This window comes from Chamaea fasciata, unplaced genomic scaffold (assembly GCF_029207755.1).
Source record: "Chamaea fasciata isolate MVZ Bird 193981 ecotype frontalis unplaced genomic scaffold, bChaFas1.0.hap1 SCAF_7, whole genome shotgun sequence".
Classification (NCBI taxonomy): Eukaryota; Metazoa; Chordata; class Aves; order Passeriformes; family Sylviidae; genus Chamaea; species Chamaea fasciata.
The window spans coordinates 53,485,061-53,503,978 of record NW_027094092.1 but is presented as its reverse complement, the minus strand read 5'-3'; the positions used below and the strand labels follow the sequence as shown (position 1 = coordinate 53,503,978).

Sequence of the window (18,918 nt, the reverse complement as noted above, 5' to 3'; positions counted from 1 at the left end):
CCGCGGGCTCCGGCTCGCTCCGCCGCGGGCGCTGCAGGTCTCCGCCGCTGCCGGCCGATGCCCGGGCCTCGCTGGTCAAGTGGTCCTAAACATTTCACAATTATGCTAGAGAACTGTTGAACTGTTAAGAACCACTGCACCAAGGAGGCTGAGGGGTCCGCGGGGAGCGCAGCGGGCCGGCGGCGCGCTTTCCGCCCGCTCTCCTGCCCCGGGCTTGGCTCTTCCTTTCGCCGCGGCGGACCTGGGGACGAGACAGAACACACGGGACTGGCGGGCGGGCGGCGACAGCGCCCGGGGACAGCGCCCGGCCCGGCCCCGCACGCCCGCCCCGCACTCCTGGCTCAGCGCCGCCACTTACTGATGGCCACCGTCCCGCGAGCATCCCCGGCCTTGCGCTGGGGTTGGGAGAGCTTGACGGCAACACGCTCTCTTTACAAAGTGGAAAGAGAAAAAATAAAAAAAATAAAAAAAACCCCAAAAGCAAAACAACCAACCAAAAAAAAAAGTTTAAAAAGAACAGACGAAACAAAACCAGCCGTTCTCCTGAGGGCCCGCAGCTCGGCGGCAGCCCGGGCCGGGCGCCCGCGGTCGCTCCCCTCCGCCCGTGCGCCGCGGCCGCCCCTCTGCCGCGCCTGGCCGTGCGGGGCCCTTTTATACCCGCGCGGTACCTCGCGGTGATGAGCCATCCCCTGCGCGGCGGCCAGGAATGCTGCCCTCGCCCCTCACACGACCAGTTTTTCCAGGCTGCCTTCGCACTGACGGGGCGGTTTTGTTTCCAGCCATCATCTGGGGCGGCCGAACGTCAGCAGGTAGAGAAGGACAAACCTGTTCCGAGGCGGCGCGTTTCCTCCCTCCCTTTCTCCTCCCGCCGCCCTCCTGCCCTCCGCCCTGCCACCGGGGGAAACTGCTCGACAGGTTTCGCCGAAGCTGGAGGTGGCTCCGGGGGGTGAGTAAGAGACTCCACCCTGCGCCCTCCCGACAGGCGCTGCCGCTGACGGGCCGCCTGCCCTCGCACCCTGGCCGGCCCCCCTCGCCTGGCTGGCAGCCCTGGAAAACAAAACAACAAAACAAAACGAAAAAAGCCTTAAACCGGCACGTCACGTTCTCCGGGGGATTTCACCGCCGCAGCGCGAACGCTCGGCCTGGCTCGGGATCCGTGCTGGTGGCGTCGCGCCTGGCGAGCGTGGCCGCTTCCCGGCCGGCTCCCGGGCAAGGCCTCGGCTCCGCTCCCCTGCCTGCCCTCCTGCCTGCCCTCCGCGGGATTCAGGGCCGGGTTCCTCCTCCTGCCCCACCGGCCAGTATTCTCTGTATTGGGAAGACAATCTATAAAAGCACTCTGACATCCCTGGGTGAGCTGGCAGCGTTGCCATGTGCTGCTCAGCCCTACTCAAGGTACCTGTTTCTAATCTGGAAGTGTTCCTTGTCAGGTTGACTCTCTTGAGTGTAGTTTCAGGGTTTTTTTTGTAAGTGATGCAAGAAACCACCTGCTGTGCATAAGTGACTGGGTTTGCCCTGTCTTCTCCCAGTATCCCACAGCACTGCTGCTGCTTCCTCAGGTGCCCTGGGGAGCCACCGCTGGGGAGCACCAGACCTTTCTGGAGGTCGCTTTCTGCTCCTGGATGTTCCTGACCTTGGTTTCAGAAAGGAAGGACTAAGAAACCAGGACTGAAAAACGTGAAGAAGGTTCTGATGTTCGGAGGTGTTGGACAGCCAGCAAGGGAGGGAGAACACCCTGAACTTTGACGGTCTAGCAATGAAATCTGATTCACGGAGGTTTCCGAGCCGTGTTGTTGGGGTGAGCTGCAAGGCCCTCACACCCTGTAACCTTAGGGTGGGGATTATGGCAACCCCACAGTCGGCCTCCCCAGGGTGGCAGTGGGGACGCTGGTTGTTGGTGGTGCCAGGCTGCCTGCACTGCCTGACCACATGCTGCTCTCGCCAGCCAGCCCAGGAGACACCATTTCAAAAAGATGTGGATGGTAAGCCTTGCTCTGCCAGTGACTCAGCCTCCGGCCTCAGCCAAGTCGCTTTACCACACCTTGAGAGGGAGATAATGCTTACCTACCTCATCTTATGAGGCTTCACTAATGTTTATATAGTGCTTAGAATGTTTAAAGAACTGAGTGCTGTTTATGCATTTTGGTGTTCCAGATCCTGTGATCTTTGGCCCTTTAAAAATATATAGGAGACCCAAACAGTCTTGAAGGAAATGCCCATACAGGAGGCATACCAGAGCAGCAGAGCAGGGAGAAGGCTTTGTGGCTGTGCACAGCTCGTGTGAACGTGGTGCTGCACCAGAAGCCAGAGTGCTGGAACCAGAACAGGTTGCTCCAGGACCCTATGCAAACCTCATGCTGAGGAGGCTCCCTGGATCTAGGCTGGAGGTGTTTCAGTCTGGTTTGGTAAAGCCAGCTCCCGCTCTCCTGCTTTGCCCTCTCACACTCAAACCCAGAGCTTAATTTTGTGCCCTCTTCCAGATAGCCCAAGCCACAGGGGGTTTCTGGACCTTCTCATTCTCCCAAAAGGATATTCAATTGCCTCGGGTAGAGAAGGGTGCACTATTTGTGAGTTCACTCGAAGGACACCTCTGTCCTTGGCAGCTGTGGAAATCTGTGGAAGCAAGACTGCTGTTTGCACCCTGTAAGAAGAGGCATTTGTGCTATGACACAGTGTTCTAGGTCGTCCACTCCTGCCAGTGATGTGTACAGCTTGTGCAGCATGACTGCATGGGCTGTATTTTAAATATAATCCTTCACTGACTACACTGGCAACTCTCACCTGTCTCTGACAAACACAAACTCACACCCACACCCACAGCTCCACAATACCACCCAGCTAAATAATAACCTGACTGTCCATACTAACTGGGCTCAAGAGTCCTTTCCAGCCAAACCAGTCAGAACCTGCTGCTGCACTGGTGAGATATATAATCCTTAGGGATCCCATTGCTGTTCTGGTCCTGGGGCAGACACACATGGTAGATGGCCCCTAAAGGACTCTGAGCACTAAGGGGGGACCTGCCTAAGGCAGCCAGGGTTCTCTGAGGTACCAGAACCTGTGTGGTGTTTAGGCAGGATGAACCATCTCCTGCTTTGGGCTTCTTTTTAATTAGTGTCAGTGGTTTTACAGTGAATGGGTAAACATGTCTTTCATTTAATTACATAAGTAGTTACTAGGTTCTGTTTCTCACCTATATACCTTCAATTATGAAAGTAAGAAAGTTAACATCCTGTTTCCTCACTTCACTAGGCAGAGTCTCAGAGAACAGGCTAAAGGCTTTGAAAGGCAGAGGTGCCCAAAAGTGGAAATGGACAGGCAGCACTAGCCAAGGGATGAGCAATATATTGTTTTTCCTCTGTGAAAGTGTGAAAGTATGAAAGTGTGAAAGTGTGAAAGTATGAAAGGTGATTGAAGCATTAAAATAATGGAATTGGTTCTGAAATTATATTGGGGGGGGGGGGGAGTGAGGAGTATTAGAAGGAATGGTAATTAGTCCATTGTTTCTATTGATGGTTAAACTAAGTATTGTTTATATCAGCAGGACCCGAATGAAAAGGACTGTGGTATCCCCAGCATGGCCTCACCACACTGGGTGCTGAGAGCTCTCTGACTGCACCAACACTCCTGAAACCTGGAGGAGCAGCACACTGGAACGTGGAACATAATGGCTTGAGCCCCTTGTACAGCAGGAAGAGTTTTCTTGGATGGGGAAAGCAAATACCAGACACCTGGTAGTGTCAAACAAAGAGGGCAGCACAAAAGGAGACATAACGCCAGGGGTGGTTGTAGGAGACAAAGAGCTGGTCTGGGAGGAAGTGAAGATGAAGGGTGAGCTTGTGGGAGGACATAAAAGGCTGTGCTGTTTGCATGGCAGAATATGGAAGATGATGAATGCTTGGTAATGAGAGGAGGATTATATTTTAGGGAGGTTGTGCTTTGAAAAAATGAAGTTATGAAAAGTTACTGGAAGGTGCTATCATTATTACCAATCAATATCCCAATGGTTCTTTTGCCAAAGCTCCCAATACTATCCTGCTAGTTCCTTATTCCACAGGTAACATTATGGAAGGGCATAGGACAACCCAAAGTACTATTCCTTGTATGACATGGTCTATCTGACAATTTTGGACCTAAATCCAGCACTCAAACTAAGCATGGACATGGAACTTACCATTTCTTTGCTTGTAGTCCTACATTCCTCATTATTTCCCTACTGATTTCCGACTCTTGCCCATTAATGCTCACCTAAAATTAGGCTGTAAGTTTCTTAAAGAAAGACCTGGAATCTGACATGTCCTGTAAAGTACTTTTAGTATTCTTGGGTCTGGTAAACAGGAAAAAAAAAATCTCTGCAAGTAGATTTTCTACCTCCCTGGAAAATCAGCATTCCATATGTTCATTGCAAACAGTGATGGGGCAACTACATGTTTACTTTAGTTGGTTTAAATTCATTTGTCAATACAGCAGCCCACTATGTGTCACATGTGAGCATGATAATAGCTTGATACTAACTTGATTTGCAGTAATAAACACCCTGAGAGATGGCCTAATGTTTCCTCATATAAATAGGAAGCCTTTTGAGATTACTGCCTAAATAACAGCAAGTGATTTATAGATAAATGGATGAGGTGGGAGGTTTTTCCAACCAAGAACTTTTAGAAAGATTGTGGGTTTGCCATTCAGTATGTAGATTAATAAAGAAGTGCTAGAAATTAAAATATGGCTATCAGCTTCTTATGAAGCCAAGAATTCATATTTTATTGGAAATGCTACTATTGTGTGCACAAAATTCTGATTAAATCCAAAATTATCAATTTAGTGGGAGAGAGATTTGTATCTCAAATGCTTTGTCGAAGCATACGGTTCAATATCCCTGAGCACTACAGAGTTTACATGCCAATTTTATGTGTAATACTGCTTTTCACCATTTTCCTTGTTCGGACTTAACATCTTGTTCATTCCAGAAGCTAACTGTGTAAATTACATTATACAAATTAATGTAGTTTTTGCCTTTTTGGGAGAATTTTTCAAGGCAAGCTCTGTCTGTATTCAGTAGCACAATAATAGCAAGCAGCAGATTACAAATTTTCTGGTTTGTATTCCAAAATTTCAGTTTAATTGTTGTACACATTAGTTCTTGTAGTAACGAGTCTACAATAAGGAGACGTCAAGGCTTTGCACACTCCCAGGCTGGTTCAGTGGGTACAATTTCCTGTGCAGCAGCAGCTGCAAAAAGAAAAATGTGTGAAGAGCAGTGCTTGTGCTGCAGAGATGGTGTGTGAGCTGTCAAGCAGATGTGTCCATGGAGATCCATCCATCCCTGCATTGAGACGCAGATAGTAAGGAGAAGCTTCAACCCTGGCCCTAAAAAACATGAGGAGAAGCACATTGCAAACAAGAGATACCTCTGCAGCCCTGATGTAGATTATACTTTGCCACGACTTTCCACTGTAAGTTCAGGAGTCTCAGCAGTGTGTTGAGGTGACAGCTGGAGATCACATAATCACAGAATAGTCAGGGTTGGAAGGGACACCTGGAGATCATCCAGTCCTACCCCCCTGCCAAGGCAGGGTCACCTGGAACAGGTGAGAGAGGAACATATCAAGGTGGGTTTTGAATGTCTCCAGAGAGGAAGACCTTTCTGGGCAGCTGTTCCAGTGCTTTGCCACCCTCGACATAAAGAAGTTCTTTCTCATGTTGACGTGAAACTTGGTGTTTCAGTTTATGGCCTTTGCTCCTGTTGCTGGGTACCACTTGAATAATCTGGCACCATCCTCTGACACCCACCTTTGAGACACTGCTATGGATTAATGAGATCTCCTCTGATCCTTCTCTAGACTGAACCGGCCCAGCTTCTTCAGTCTCCTCATAAAAGAGATGCTCCAGTCTTCTGATGTGGCCTCTGCTGGACTCTCTGCAGTAGCTCCTTGTCTGTCTTGTACTGTTGAGTCCAGAACTGGACACAGAGATGTGTGCATGAGAAATTATTCCACCGAGTCCTCTTTTGCAATCAACTCTCCCTGTAGTATTTCAGATATCAGGAAGGCCTGGTCTCATGGTTACTTTTTAATCTCCTCACAAACAATTCTCCTTTCTCTCTCTTCGTTTTTCTTTTTTTTTTTTTTTAATTTGAAATAAAAATACAAATTAAATAGCCAGTGAATGCAATTCTGACGTGACCAATTTTGAATGCCTCACTTCCCAGATGACTGACTCTACAGACCATAAGAAGAGCTGACTTTCATTAAATGCCAGCCACCTTTACCATGAAGTTTCAGGCTAAACCCTGGAAGCTAACACGTGAAATCACTCACTTTTTCTGAACACTTCAGCCAAGCAATTAATATTTAAGTTTAGCTGCTATGCATTAAGTCTGCTTCAATAACTTTATAATTGATTGCAATGCTTAATTGTGATAGCCATCACAAACCTTGTACCAACTTGATTTTTCATGTTCACCAACCAGCTGTTTTTTCCGAGTTGGCAGGATTACGTGTCCTGTCCCGTAAAACCATGAGAAAGGAAACAATTACTAATTATTTAACCATCTATCAAGATTTCCTAGGCTTTTGCTGGTTCAAGCTGTTGAACATACAGAGTCAGAATGTGACTTTGCACTGACGTAGCATGGTAATTTTTAGCAACATCTCATATTTCTGGTTTTCTGTCCTTGGAATATAGAACTTTCCAAACAACCATGGTGAATGGTGACATAGTTGTGGGCAGAGATCTTGGTCAAAGTGGTCCAAGTAAATAAACTGACTTATTTCACATCACACTCTTGTCAGACGGTAGAGATAACAGGCCAGTTGTCTTTGCCCTGAAGCCCTGGAGCTCTACAGGATGCAACAAAGATCTTTGCTGGATGCCTCAAGGGTGCTGGAATTGTGTCATCCCAATCTGACCCTTCAGTGGAAATAAGAAATTCAGATGTGCCACAGAAAGAATTTGATGCATTGAAATCCCAACTTTACTGGGCCCTGGTCACAAAGATCCACAGCAAAACATACCCAGGACGGAAGCCACATGCCCTGGAAGAGGCAAGTGTAATTATTCATGCACAGACAGTCAGCATCAAAGAATCTCCCCAGCACAGCAGCTTCATGCATGTGACAGGATTAATTGACAACTGTCTGTTTTAATTGTGATAACTTCATATCTCTCAGCAAATGATTGCTATTAAGATTCCTTTTTTCTCACCCTGAAATTCTTTTCTTTCTACTGAATTGCCAGGATTGTAATTTGCCTTCTATGCTAATAATTAATCATTTCATGTAGAAATAATCGGCTGGTGTAAACAAACATAATTGTCATTCTCTTGCCCCTTTCTTAGCACCTTTTACTGTGTGGAGTCTCATCTAATTTCACTTTTAAATCTTTAAAACCAGGATTTAGGACTGTCGAATACCAAGCACAAGAGCCTAATGGGATCTACAACAGTGGCACTAGAGGACAAACACATTAATTATGCACATAAACATGTAATAATGAGGCTTATCTGTACTCAAAAGTGCTGCAGAGGATACTTAGCAGGCAGCTTTAGCCAGGCAGTATCTCCCCTGACCACCATTCTTCTGATCCCATGTGGAAGCTGAGGAGACGTGAAGGAATACTGTAGCTTGAGAGAGTGGTTATTTATTGCTGTGGTATGTACTGCTGCTGCAAGACAGGGAATGATATCTTAGCCTTTTCCTGCCTCGTTGTGCAACGTGCCACGCATCAGGTCGCGCAGTGCTAAGGCCTGGCAGGGCCTGTGTACGGAGGAGGCTGCAGAGCAGAGCTGCAGGATGTTGTTGGTTGGCACCTTCCCATGGATTCCCTGTGATGTGCAGCATCCTGGAGTGGGAGGGAGGTGCTGGTGTGAAGCTCAGAACGCCAGTGGGAGTGCGCAAGATATGCAGCGGCTGAGCGTGTCCCAACAGGAGAGCCCTGGCAGGGCAGGCAGAGGGGGAGAGGGGCACAGCCTCTGCCCTGCCAACCTGTGAGCAGCGTGGGCACCACTTGTTATAACCTCCTGGTACATCAGTGGCAGATCTGGACATCAAGGACCAAATCTTTTGACCCTGAGATTTGGATCAGCTCTCTCCGCATGGAGCCACGCTAAGTCATGCTGTTTAGTGTGGTTCACACCAGACATTTTGCTGCCATGATTCAGGATTCTTGTCTCAGCTACATTTTTGAGACACAGGCTTCTGCCTCTTCCCCTTCATCTGATCACAGGTAAACAAATGTTCGTATAATGAAGTCTCGAAAGTAATTTTCAGATAGACACTTTGCAAAATAATAAATCTGGTAGTACGAGATTTTATTCTGACTAATGGCCTATCTAAGATGGCAACATTTGAGTCCCACAGATTCATTTGTATGGTTCAGTAGATTACTTTACATATCTTATAAGCTTTCTGTATTAGTAGCTTTTCTAAAAGAGTCACTAAAAGTAAAGTGCTGTTAGAAACGTGCAATCAAACACCACATAAAACACTGTTAACGAATCATGGGAAGACTAGTCTTACTAGTCTAGAAGATGATTTTACTGCTGATAGAGTCCACTTGGAAGAGGCACAAACATACCAACTGTGCTTCTGATAATACATGCTGTGTGCATTTGATCAGTTCTTTATAAATTTCTTAAACGTTTTCACCCACCATGCAATTACTTCAGGTTTATCTCAGTGATCTAAAAAATTGTGTTGCTGAAAACTAAAAGGATTTTGTTTCTTAACTGCTGAGCATAGGTACCTGGAGAAGGGGATTACCCCTGTGGCTGCATTTGATCACTCTTTGGGTCCCTTAGTGCTTTGTGTAAATGGAACTGGGCTCATTTTGTCTTCTATGTTCCAGGGACAAACTTCCCTCCCTACTCATCTCACTACTTCAACAAGCCTTAAAAATGGAGGAATCTTCCAACTAGATCACAATCCTTTTGGAAGAATTCCAGTAGATCACACTATTCAGAAGACTGCAAATAAAGAAAGTGATTTAAGGAGGGGTTTAGTTCCAGATGAGAGATTTCCTTATCACTCACTGCTGAACAGCAAAATCCCTGTATGAGACAACTGAGACATGCTACAGTATAGTAATTCCATGTTAAGACATGCAAAACTGGAGATATTTAGCTATTTAAGTAGAAGGAGCAGATACTGAAGCCTTGCTGAACATGATTTAATTCAGCAAGTACTGATCAGACACAGTCAGTCTGTCCGCGGGCCAGCCAACCTTGTCAGATATCAACAGCTGACTATGTCAACATTCAATAGGAGAGCAAGCACAAGCTGATTCTTCAAGTAATTAAGACTGCCCTTCCAAGACAAAAGTTTTATAAGAGAAATCTCCAAACGGAAACTTAATATTTTCAACTATCAGTTGAAAAGAAAGTGGTTGCATTCAGGAAAGAAAAACTGTAGCTCAAATCAGGAACTTGGACATGTTAGTTGTGCAAATCTCTGCTTTCTGCAGTGTTAAGAGAAGTGCTGACATAGGCCAAGTAGTCCCTATCCCTTGGCAGTATTAGCTGGATAATTAGGAAAAAGAAACAAAGTGGAGGCTGGGTGTTGCCTTTCAAGTGAAGAAAGCTGTAGAATTGATGTAATGTTTGACTTTTAGAGGAGGCATTCATAGCGTCTCCTCTGTGGAGAGGCAGCAGAGGTTCCAGCACCAGCATTCATTCCCAGAATTGCAACTCATTGACACTCAAAACATTCAACACTGAAGATAAGTCCAACATTTGTGCAGCAGTTACAAGTGTCACATTATTGATTATGCCTTTATGCTGTTCTATAGTCACTGCTGGAACTGTGTACAGCAGGATGGTCCAGACCCTCAGCAGCCTCTCTGACACTCACACAGGTGCAGGCTGGGAGCTTGGGCACTTTCCTACTGTGGCATTTGACCCAGTGGTGATTCTGCAGGGCAAGGAAAACTACAGCCTGACCACTTGCATTATTAGACTGAGGCTGGAAAAGAATGTGAACCACTGCCATTTCCTAGCAGAAACTAAAATGCCACTTTCTATCCCAATTAAAAACTGATAGTAAATAATATCACCAGCTTTTCTGCACAAAATAAAATAAAGCCCAACCCAAAACCCAAAAGTAACTTTATCCAGCTTCCATCATGCTATTTCCAATGTGTACTGTGTATAAAATGCCAAGCACAGATCTGCAAATGATCTTCACTGTGCGAGATCTCCCAAACTGCAGCAGGATGTAGCTGTGGAAGGGTGGGTGCACATCATGGGTGTCTGGAGCTAAAGCTGTTTGAGGAGTTACGGAATGGACCCACAGTTAGTCCTGGTGATGGAATGAGTGTGTTTGCAATACCCATAGCCCTGTGTGGCTGCTTTCTCTGCAAGCCTTTACGGAGCAGAAGATTGCTGGATAAAAAGAAGAGTGTATTGGATCTTTTCAGGAATGATCTGAAGGAGAAAAATTAGGATGGTTTAAAAAGACTAAGCTACCTCTGGGATGTCTAGCATACTTTAACTAATGAAAGACACTCTGCTGCTTACAGTAACTGAAACAAGTAGGTAGAAACAAATAGGAGCAATTTTATTGCTCACCAATATTTAGATTTTACTTTTGAGCAATAACTATGCAAAACTTAAGGGTTACACACAAATAGATTCATCATAAGACTGGGAGTTATCACAGAGAGTATAATTATGATTATTAAATCACCAGCATGAAGCAAAGGGTGTAGTAGACAAACAAGACAACACAGGATCTCCAAAGTGTTACTGAAGTTCATCTCCAGCACTGAGTCAAGAGCTGAAATTTCTGGCCTTGGTTGGGTCATTCTTGCCACAGCACCCCACACATTTAAGTTATATTAAGTTTCTCTTAACACTTATAGACTGCTAACAGTTTCCGAATTAAATTCTGACATATATAAAAGAGATCCAGTTCTTTCTCAGATAAACATTAAATTTGCATTCATATGTCTGCCATTAAAACACACTGGTTTATTTATAAGACAGATCACAAATTTTCTAGAAAGTTGCAGGAACACTTTTAGGTAAGATGACATTCTAATAGGATATTTATTTCTGTAAAGATTTGTCAGAAAGTAATTAATACTGCTTAATTCTTACTTTAAACATGTCCCAAACCATTTCATTTTAGCTTTATGAGCTTCTAACAGAAGTCTTCTTACTGGATCACATCTCAAAATGTTGTACTTAAGTGTCTTTACCTGGTTTATATGCAGCACCAAAATGGTTGGCTGTTTTCTTCCCTCTCCTTCAGTTTTACTGTTGAGACCTATTATTTTAGTAGTTCACACCAGAATACAATTTTTTGTTCAAAAGAAAAAGTATTTTTTGTACTATAGATGGATATTTTAGAAATATAAGATGTTATTGTTTAGGAAGTTTTCTGATCAGATGAGCCTTTATTGAAAAGTATGAAGAAAATATGGACACTTCTGTCTATGCTGCAGTCAGTCATTTTGGTACAGAAATAAAGAATGGATGCTGTTGCGAACAAATGATGGCATCTGAGAATAATGAAAAAATAGAAAATATTCTAATGCCAAGAAAGTCACTTGTGAAGAAGTTTATCAAGGGATTACCTGGTTCAGTGCCTCAACACTTAAGACTATTGATGAGGCAAGATAATAGTTCTGAACACCACAGGAAAAAGAGTCTGTGCATGATTTTACTCCTGATTGTAAAAATTTTCACAACCGTTACTTTGCTACATACATCATCAACTTTATGTATTTAGAGGTAAGACATCAAAAAATGTGACAGATTTGTTGCCTGATTTTTTGATGTTAGATCTCATTTATTTAATTCTGTATTCATTTTATTCAATCTAAAGCATGTTCATTGCTATGTAATACCAATTATTTAATAATGAGACAGCTTAGTTGTGATTTTTGTGACCATAGTGAAGATGTGCACTACTCTTCACATTAACCAAATTTTTTTTCCGGTTTTGTTTTTAACTGGAGTGTATACAGCATTTTCTCAGACTGCATGCACAGTTCTCTTGTTTTGGTGTGATCTGACATGCAGTATGCCTTGGGAATCTTTTAATACTAGCAGGCTCAGCAAGTAGTCCTTGCAGCTTTTCTCCATGATAAGAATAGCTGTGGGAAGGTTGCATAGTATAAAGAGAAAAAAGAAAAAACTATCTGCACTTCAAAGATTCTCTTCAGATGCAGCAGATAGAAAATCCACACAGATTACTGCAGAAGCTGTAGGTGAAATTAAAAGTTGCCATCTCCAATATATGCATTTGCCTGAAGTATTCCCTACGTTTACATATTCTAAGGCAGACACAGCTGTAAACATACATATCGCCTTCTTTATTTAGTCTGAAAGTGTTGGGACTTTGAACTTGGGGTCTGTTAATACTGAGATCCCATTTACAGTCCAAAGAATTATGTGTCCAGCATGTAGCAATCTTGATTATATTCCGGTCAGGATGTGGGAAAGATGCTATTAGAAACAAAACAATCAATTCACTCAGGCAGCCCCACAAACATGCTTTATGGCATCTGCCTCCTACTCATTTCAAGTGAGGGTTTATAGTGACACATTGGTGAAGATTAGTACACAACTGCAGGCAGATGCCCATGACTGATTCAATTGTTTGCACTGACACTCACAATTGCTGTAATTGCAGCTGGAGTGATAAAAGTCATTGCAAAAAAACAGACAAAGTGAAATCAACATTGTTCCTCAGAGATTTTATTAGTTGAAACCCAGAAATGCACAATCCACTGTTTTTCCTTGGTCTGAATTCACCACAGCATTTCCATTTGCTATGCCTGCAATACTGTCCTCAGCGGTTTAATGTAGGAACATTTAAAAGGCCTCTTAAAAATCAGAACTTGTAACAGGAACAGCCATGCATTCCAGCCTCACTTACTTGAAACAATTTCTTTCCAGAAAAGTGATTAAAAAATGAAGGCAGCAAATGATTTTTAGACAATCAGTGAAATCCTGAATAAAGATTCTTTCTAAGCTGTAGCTTTCCTGTATGCCCCAAGCAGCGCTAGCACTGTTCCTTTCCTCTTTTCCTCCCATAATGGCTTAACAGCATTAGCGCTTCAAGCTGGTATTCCTGATGAGGAGTGACCATCTTCTACAGCCCCTGGAAAAAGAGAGAATAGATGTTTAGAACTAGGCAGTATCCAAAGCCTTCCTGAGAACAGATTACCCTGCCAAGCCAGTTCTCACACAGTGCTGAAGACTTCCTTCAGACCGCCTACACTACTGGTGGCTCAGTCCAAAGGAATTATGAGGTGATCCATGGAGGAGTTGAGGATTTAACACATTCACTCCCCACTTACAAAAGGAAAGTGATTTTTGCAGACCTATTTCAATGAAAATGAAATAGGTCTGCAAAACCTATTGCAGCATAACTCATATTCTAAAGGTATTTTAGCATTGCCATCCTGACTGCTGGAAAACTTCCATTTAAATGCTCAAGATTGTGACTGTATCTAATCCTTCTATATCAGGTAAAACCAAAGAAAACCCCAAAACTTTAAAGGAAAGCAAAGAAATCTGCATGATTGTGTCCTTCATTAATTTAAACCAGTACAGAGAAAATGAAAAATTCCAGCTGCAGTCCCCACTAACATCTCTCAAATGGGATGCACAAGTGGCCAGGTAACCATTGATGCAGCATAATCTTTAACTACATTTAGTGCTAATTTTAATAAATAAAGGAGATCATCTCCTCCAAAAACTTAAATTGGGATTAGACTTGCTAATATATTGGAGAAATCTAAATCAACAATGTATTGCATCAGAAAGGAGCTCTGAGAAATGAAAGGCAAGTGTTTTAAATGCTTCCAGTTACAGCACAGCACTGGAGAAGTTCAAATGCCCCAACAAGTTCCCTGTAGAGAGACCTGTCAGATCTGATGCTCTGAACACGAGGCAGGCACACACAGGGCCAGGGAAACACACCTTGGATGGTGGCAGAAGAGATTCATGTCAGGCACAACCAGGCAGCTGCCTCCACAGCCTGAGGAAGAGGGAGGCCATGGCACTGCCCTGTGCTGTGCCCAGCAGCCCCTGGCACAGCTCTGTGAGACAGAGCTTTCTGCAATCCACATGTGGAGTACAACTAACTCTGGTCTGGGACAAATCTGGCATTTCCCATGTGGTAACACCAGGAGATTGTCTGGTTTAGGGTGCTCCACTGAAAGCCAGAAGGAGAGGGCAGGTGGAGATGCTGCAGGTGGCACAGTGGCCCCTCCTGAATGGCTGCGGTGGCTGTGCAGCTGTCCTGGGGAAGGGAACGCTCCTGTGCTGGGGCACAGCACCCTGAGAGCTGAGCCTGGCCACTGTGCCTGGTAAAAGGCATTTCCTCTCCAATGCAGGCAAGACAGAGGAGCCTTTTATTGCAACAGGCTGATGGAACATCACATTGTAGCCCTCAGTGGTTTTATTTTAGTCGCTTTTACATTCTCAACCACGTTCAGAACTACACTGTGGAATGCACAAAGAAGCATTTCCAGGTTTAGGCAGAAAGAATAATAATCATTAGCCCCACTGTACAAAGAAGGATTTAAGTACTCAGAGTCAAATCAGAAACCAAGACAGGGACAGGGGATGAACCCAAATGTCCCAGGGTGTACGAGGGCTTAAATACAAGATCCCTCTTCATACTTATGGCGATGATACATTTCACAACTCCAGCACTTGAGAAAAAAATCTTACCTTTCTTACTGCTTTTGTCTAAGGAAGTCGAGAACCTCCTTCTGTCCTGTAGCCTCTGCCTGTAAGTAGAAACATGAATAAACCCTGTCATGCACCAGGGACAGGCAAATACTCACTTGTGGGAATTAAGACCATGTTACCACAAAATTATTAAAATCCAATTTTAATTCTAATTCCTCTGACATAGATGAGAAAATTCTCGCTCCAACTATTTATTATTTCACATCAGCACCAGATTTGAGTTTGTAACAAACTCTAATCCAGTTTATAGTCCAACATACATTTTTCCCAAATTAATATTATCCAAGAGCATGTGTTATTACCCAGCTAGCACACCAAGGGAGCACAGCTGTATGTACACTTACTACTTGTAGGGGATTCCTGCCATCATAACCAGTTTGCTCCAGGTCTGCACCAGCCAGGTACCAGGCATACAGCCCATCCATATCGCCTTTAGCTGCAAGGCTGGAAAAAGAATAATTAATATTGGTTCTAAATCTTTCAGTTAATTTCAGTGAGCTCCTGGGTCCTGTCAATGAGCTCAGCAGGTGAAGGCTGAACCAGGCTCAACATGGCTGTCAGGGTAAAGAGGTAAGGAACGCTATTACAACAGCTTTGAATAGCTGAGCAAGCAACTCAGCTTGATGAATCAGTTCCTTAAATTATTAGGGCTGTGCTATAAGTACTTACAACAGGCTAGTTTCACATAGTGGGTGTGACTATGACCAAAGGGGAAAAAAAAGTCAGGCAGTTTCATATTTCACAACACAATATTTATCTCATGAAATGAGTTGGGGGGAGGGCAATGGCTAAATCAAGATGCAGCTGAGTGAGAGCACAAGCAGATGTGCCAGCAATCCACAGGACTTATTTAAAACCCCTAATGAAAACCCCTTCACAAGTTTGCATAACTGTGTTTGCTATCAGTAGTTATGACATTCAGTACATTTATGTGGTATTATCTGGACAGTAACACAGCTTTATTTGAGTTTCACAAAACAATTTTTAGGATTTAAATGGGCAGCAAACAAAAAAAGAAAAGAGCTTTCCAGAGATGACCTCTGCCTGCCACATATAACAAGTAATAGAAATGATCACAATGAATCCTATATAAATAAGTTAGTTGAAGTTTTCAGAGGAATACACACTGGGTTACTTCTTTGCACATCTGCTGGTAGTCCCATTCACAATAGTTCAAGTTTATTTTTAACTCATTCTGGTAAAAGGGCTAAGAGCCTGTACGTACACAAAATCATGCAAGTCTGTACCAAGCCTGAAGACAGGCTGAACTGATGGGAAGGCTGCGAGGAGAACCTTCAGTCTTTTTAGGATACCAGCATCTGTAAGGCTTCAGACCTGAGCTTGCCATGAGTTTGCAGATTGTTTCAGCAGAACCCTGCTGATAGTCATCAAGTGAGGTTGAATCTCATTAAGAGAGGGGAAACCTCCCCAACATTAAGTTCAGAGTTTGCTGCCTTAATCAGAGCTTGCTGTGAGTGACAAGCACTGTGCTGGCAGCAGGCATGGAAATGGTGATGAGCTCCTGGTGATGATGACCAAGCCAGGAAGAGCTGGTGAAGAGTAGAGAAGGCTCAAGATGCAAGGGGCAGTCATGGAGGAAACCATGAAAGCAGGGCTGCAACATTCACTTCTCTGCTAGGTTGGAATCACTTCTGTTGTTGATTAAATCACTTAAGTACCTGAAAATATGTTTTTAGGGGAGTGGACACCTCTAACTGCAGCAATCCCAGAGGCTGGACACGAGAAGGAAAAGCAAATGGTCTCTGTCTGTTCCTCCATACAACCCCAGGTGACCTACAGCTGAGGCCTTTGGGGGACAGGAAAGTGGTAGTGGGGTACAAAAAGGTTTAACAGTGCTTCAGTCTGGCATCATGAAGGAAAGAATCAATAAATCATTAATGAAAACTGCCATCACAAAAGAAAAGGCCCCACAGAAGCAATAAGAACACAGAGGAAAGCAAAGGAAGTCCAACAGGAAGCTCAGTGGGAGGTTGGTAGGAACACTTCAGGAAAGAGCATAAGTAAAGAAAAAGTATAAGCATTAATAAAGCAAAGAAATTGCTTAGCAGCCACTTCTGAAACACATGAATTATCTTCATTTACAAAGACTAGTCTCTTGCTGTTAACACTGTAAAGTCACAGGCTAAGGAAGAAACGAAAAGCCTACCTAGAGAGTTATGAGCATCACCAACACTGGACAGGAAAGCACATTGTATTTGCCTAGCAGAATTGCATAGTTCAGCCATGTGCAAAGCAAAAACCACTTTGCTCAAAGACTTTCAGAAATATTAAGAACCAACATACCCAGGGCACCTCAGGTGCATCTCTGTAAGCAACAAACAAGGACAGCTGCACTTACTTGAAAATTCACTGCCTATTAACAGCACCTATTCAGAAAGAGAAATTTAACCCTCTCTGCAGAGGTCAAAACTGTGATCTCCTTCCATGACATTAGAGCAATCCAAATACACAGAAGCATTTTCAATTTTGCAGCAGCCATTTACTGATCAAGTGAGAACTTTATTCTATGGGGACTGTGACCGGAGAACAAAAGGTGATGTAGCTTGTGAGAAAATTTAGATACCAGTCTAAATAGAAGATACTACTGTTTACTAGATTGATTATCATCAGGAGCACCACAAAACATTTTCTCCAAATCCAGATTTTCACAGTCAAGCCATACACGTATGGATTTTATTTATACGCAGTAAGTGTACTTCATATACCAAAATATATACAGAGGACTTCTCCATTTGCATTATAGGAACCCTGGTTCTGTATTTGTCTCAAAGATATTCATGCCAGCAATTCCAACTACAAGTGCAACCTCTAAGCAGCAAGTCCATCACTGTTATATAATGAAATGGAAAAAAGATATCTTCAATATACACTTACCTGGATGTTTAAAACCTGCTTTGTTGATAAAGAACAACCTATCACAGTTTACTAAACTCTGACTCATACCTTCGACAGGTGGTAATCCCAGGCATCCTGCCTATCAGTACTCTTGCATTCAGAAAAATTATTATGTGTCCAGTTCACAGTTTCAGCAGGGCTAATGTAGCCATGATAATGACAGAGCCAAAATGCCAAGAATAGTGACAGTGCTCTCTGTGTCTCCAATCACACCAACATCAAGCTGCAATTTAAGGGGTGCTCTGCTACTGCCAGGGGACCAGGAGCAAAGCTTTTCAGGTCTCAGAAGGTTTATAAGGACAAGGGCCAATGCAGTTGTAGATTTGGGAAGTAAAAAGCCCAGTGAAATGACACCTTGGGGTTCCCTCCAGCCTCTTCATGTACTAGGATTTCATCTTTCCCTGGGACGCAAAGCTGTGCTTTATCAGCAATTCTCCTTTTTCTGTGTCTATATAAAGTAATCAGGAGAGACCTTCTTTTTTTCAGATGTGTCATCACCCTGACAGAAGAGAAATTTTTTTTCTTTTCATTTTTTTTTTTTTAAGATGAAGATCTAAAGAAGAAAAAAAAGTCCAGCACAAGGCATGGATTGCTCTGTCCTGAACACATTTGGGAGTGCTCTTCTTAGCTTGTGTCTCCATATCTCTCTCAGCTCAGACAGACTTCTTGAAAGACAGCAAGCAGTAGAAGCTTGGCCCTTATTCCTGCAGAGGCATATTCACTCTTCCTTCTCCAGCCTTACCCCCTCTTTATGTTAAATTGAGGCTTCTTATTCTGAAAGGTGGTGATTTTGAAAGGCTGCATCTTTGTATATATCATACCATATCATATAATCTTATGAAATCTAACAACATAAGAAAACTGGTTTGGCTTTATGCCCCTGTTTAATTTTGTGAAGTACAGACTTGAAGTACCTTAATTCTATACAAGCTTTTTTCCATTTAAAAACCAACACAAATCAACTGTTTACCAAGTCCAGAAGCTTTCAGATTAAGTTTGAGTGTCCCAATTTATCTCATCATGGTTAGGTTTTTCAGACAGATAACAATACTACTGCAATATGAGAAGATATTCTCACATTTTTAACAGATTACTAACACTGAGAACTCATTTCAAAACAAAGCCATGAACCAGATACCAAACATCAACAAAGTGATTCTAAAACCAGACTAACACCTCTCACTTTAAAAAAGACACCAGCAAATGAAACTATGAAAGATTTAATAACTATGTGCATCTCCACTTCCTACACAAGAGTTCCCACTGATACTGTCCAACCCTCAGTTCTGGCTGGTACTCCT

At 43.5% G+C, this 18,918-nt stretch overlaps 1 protein-coding gene across 1 annotated transcript in view; it reads right to left on the bottom strand.

The window, feature by feature from the left end:
* Positions 1-12,684: 12,684 nt before the first annotated feature.
* The window catches only part of ASPG (asparaginase), a 44,601-nt gene continuing 38,367 nt past the window's right edge, over positions 12,685-18,918 (bottom strand). The window contains exons 14-16 of the mRNA XM_066188915.1: positions 15,046-15,145; positions 14,681-14,739; positions 12,685-13,100 (exon numbers count right to left, since the gene is read on the bottom strand). Coding sequence (XP_066045012.1) covers positions 14,686-14,739; positions 15,046-15,145 — 154 coding nt within the window. The 3' untranslated portion in view covers positions 12,685-13,100; positions 14,681-14,685. The remainder of the gene's footprint in view (positions 13,101-14,680; positions 14,740-15,045; positions 15,146-18,918) is intronic.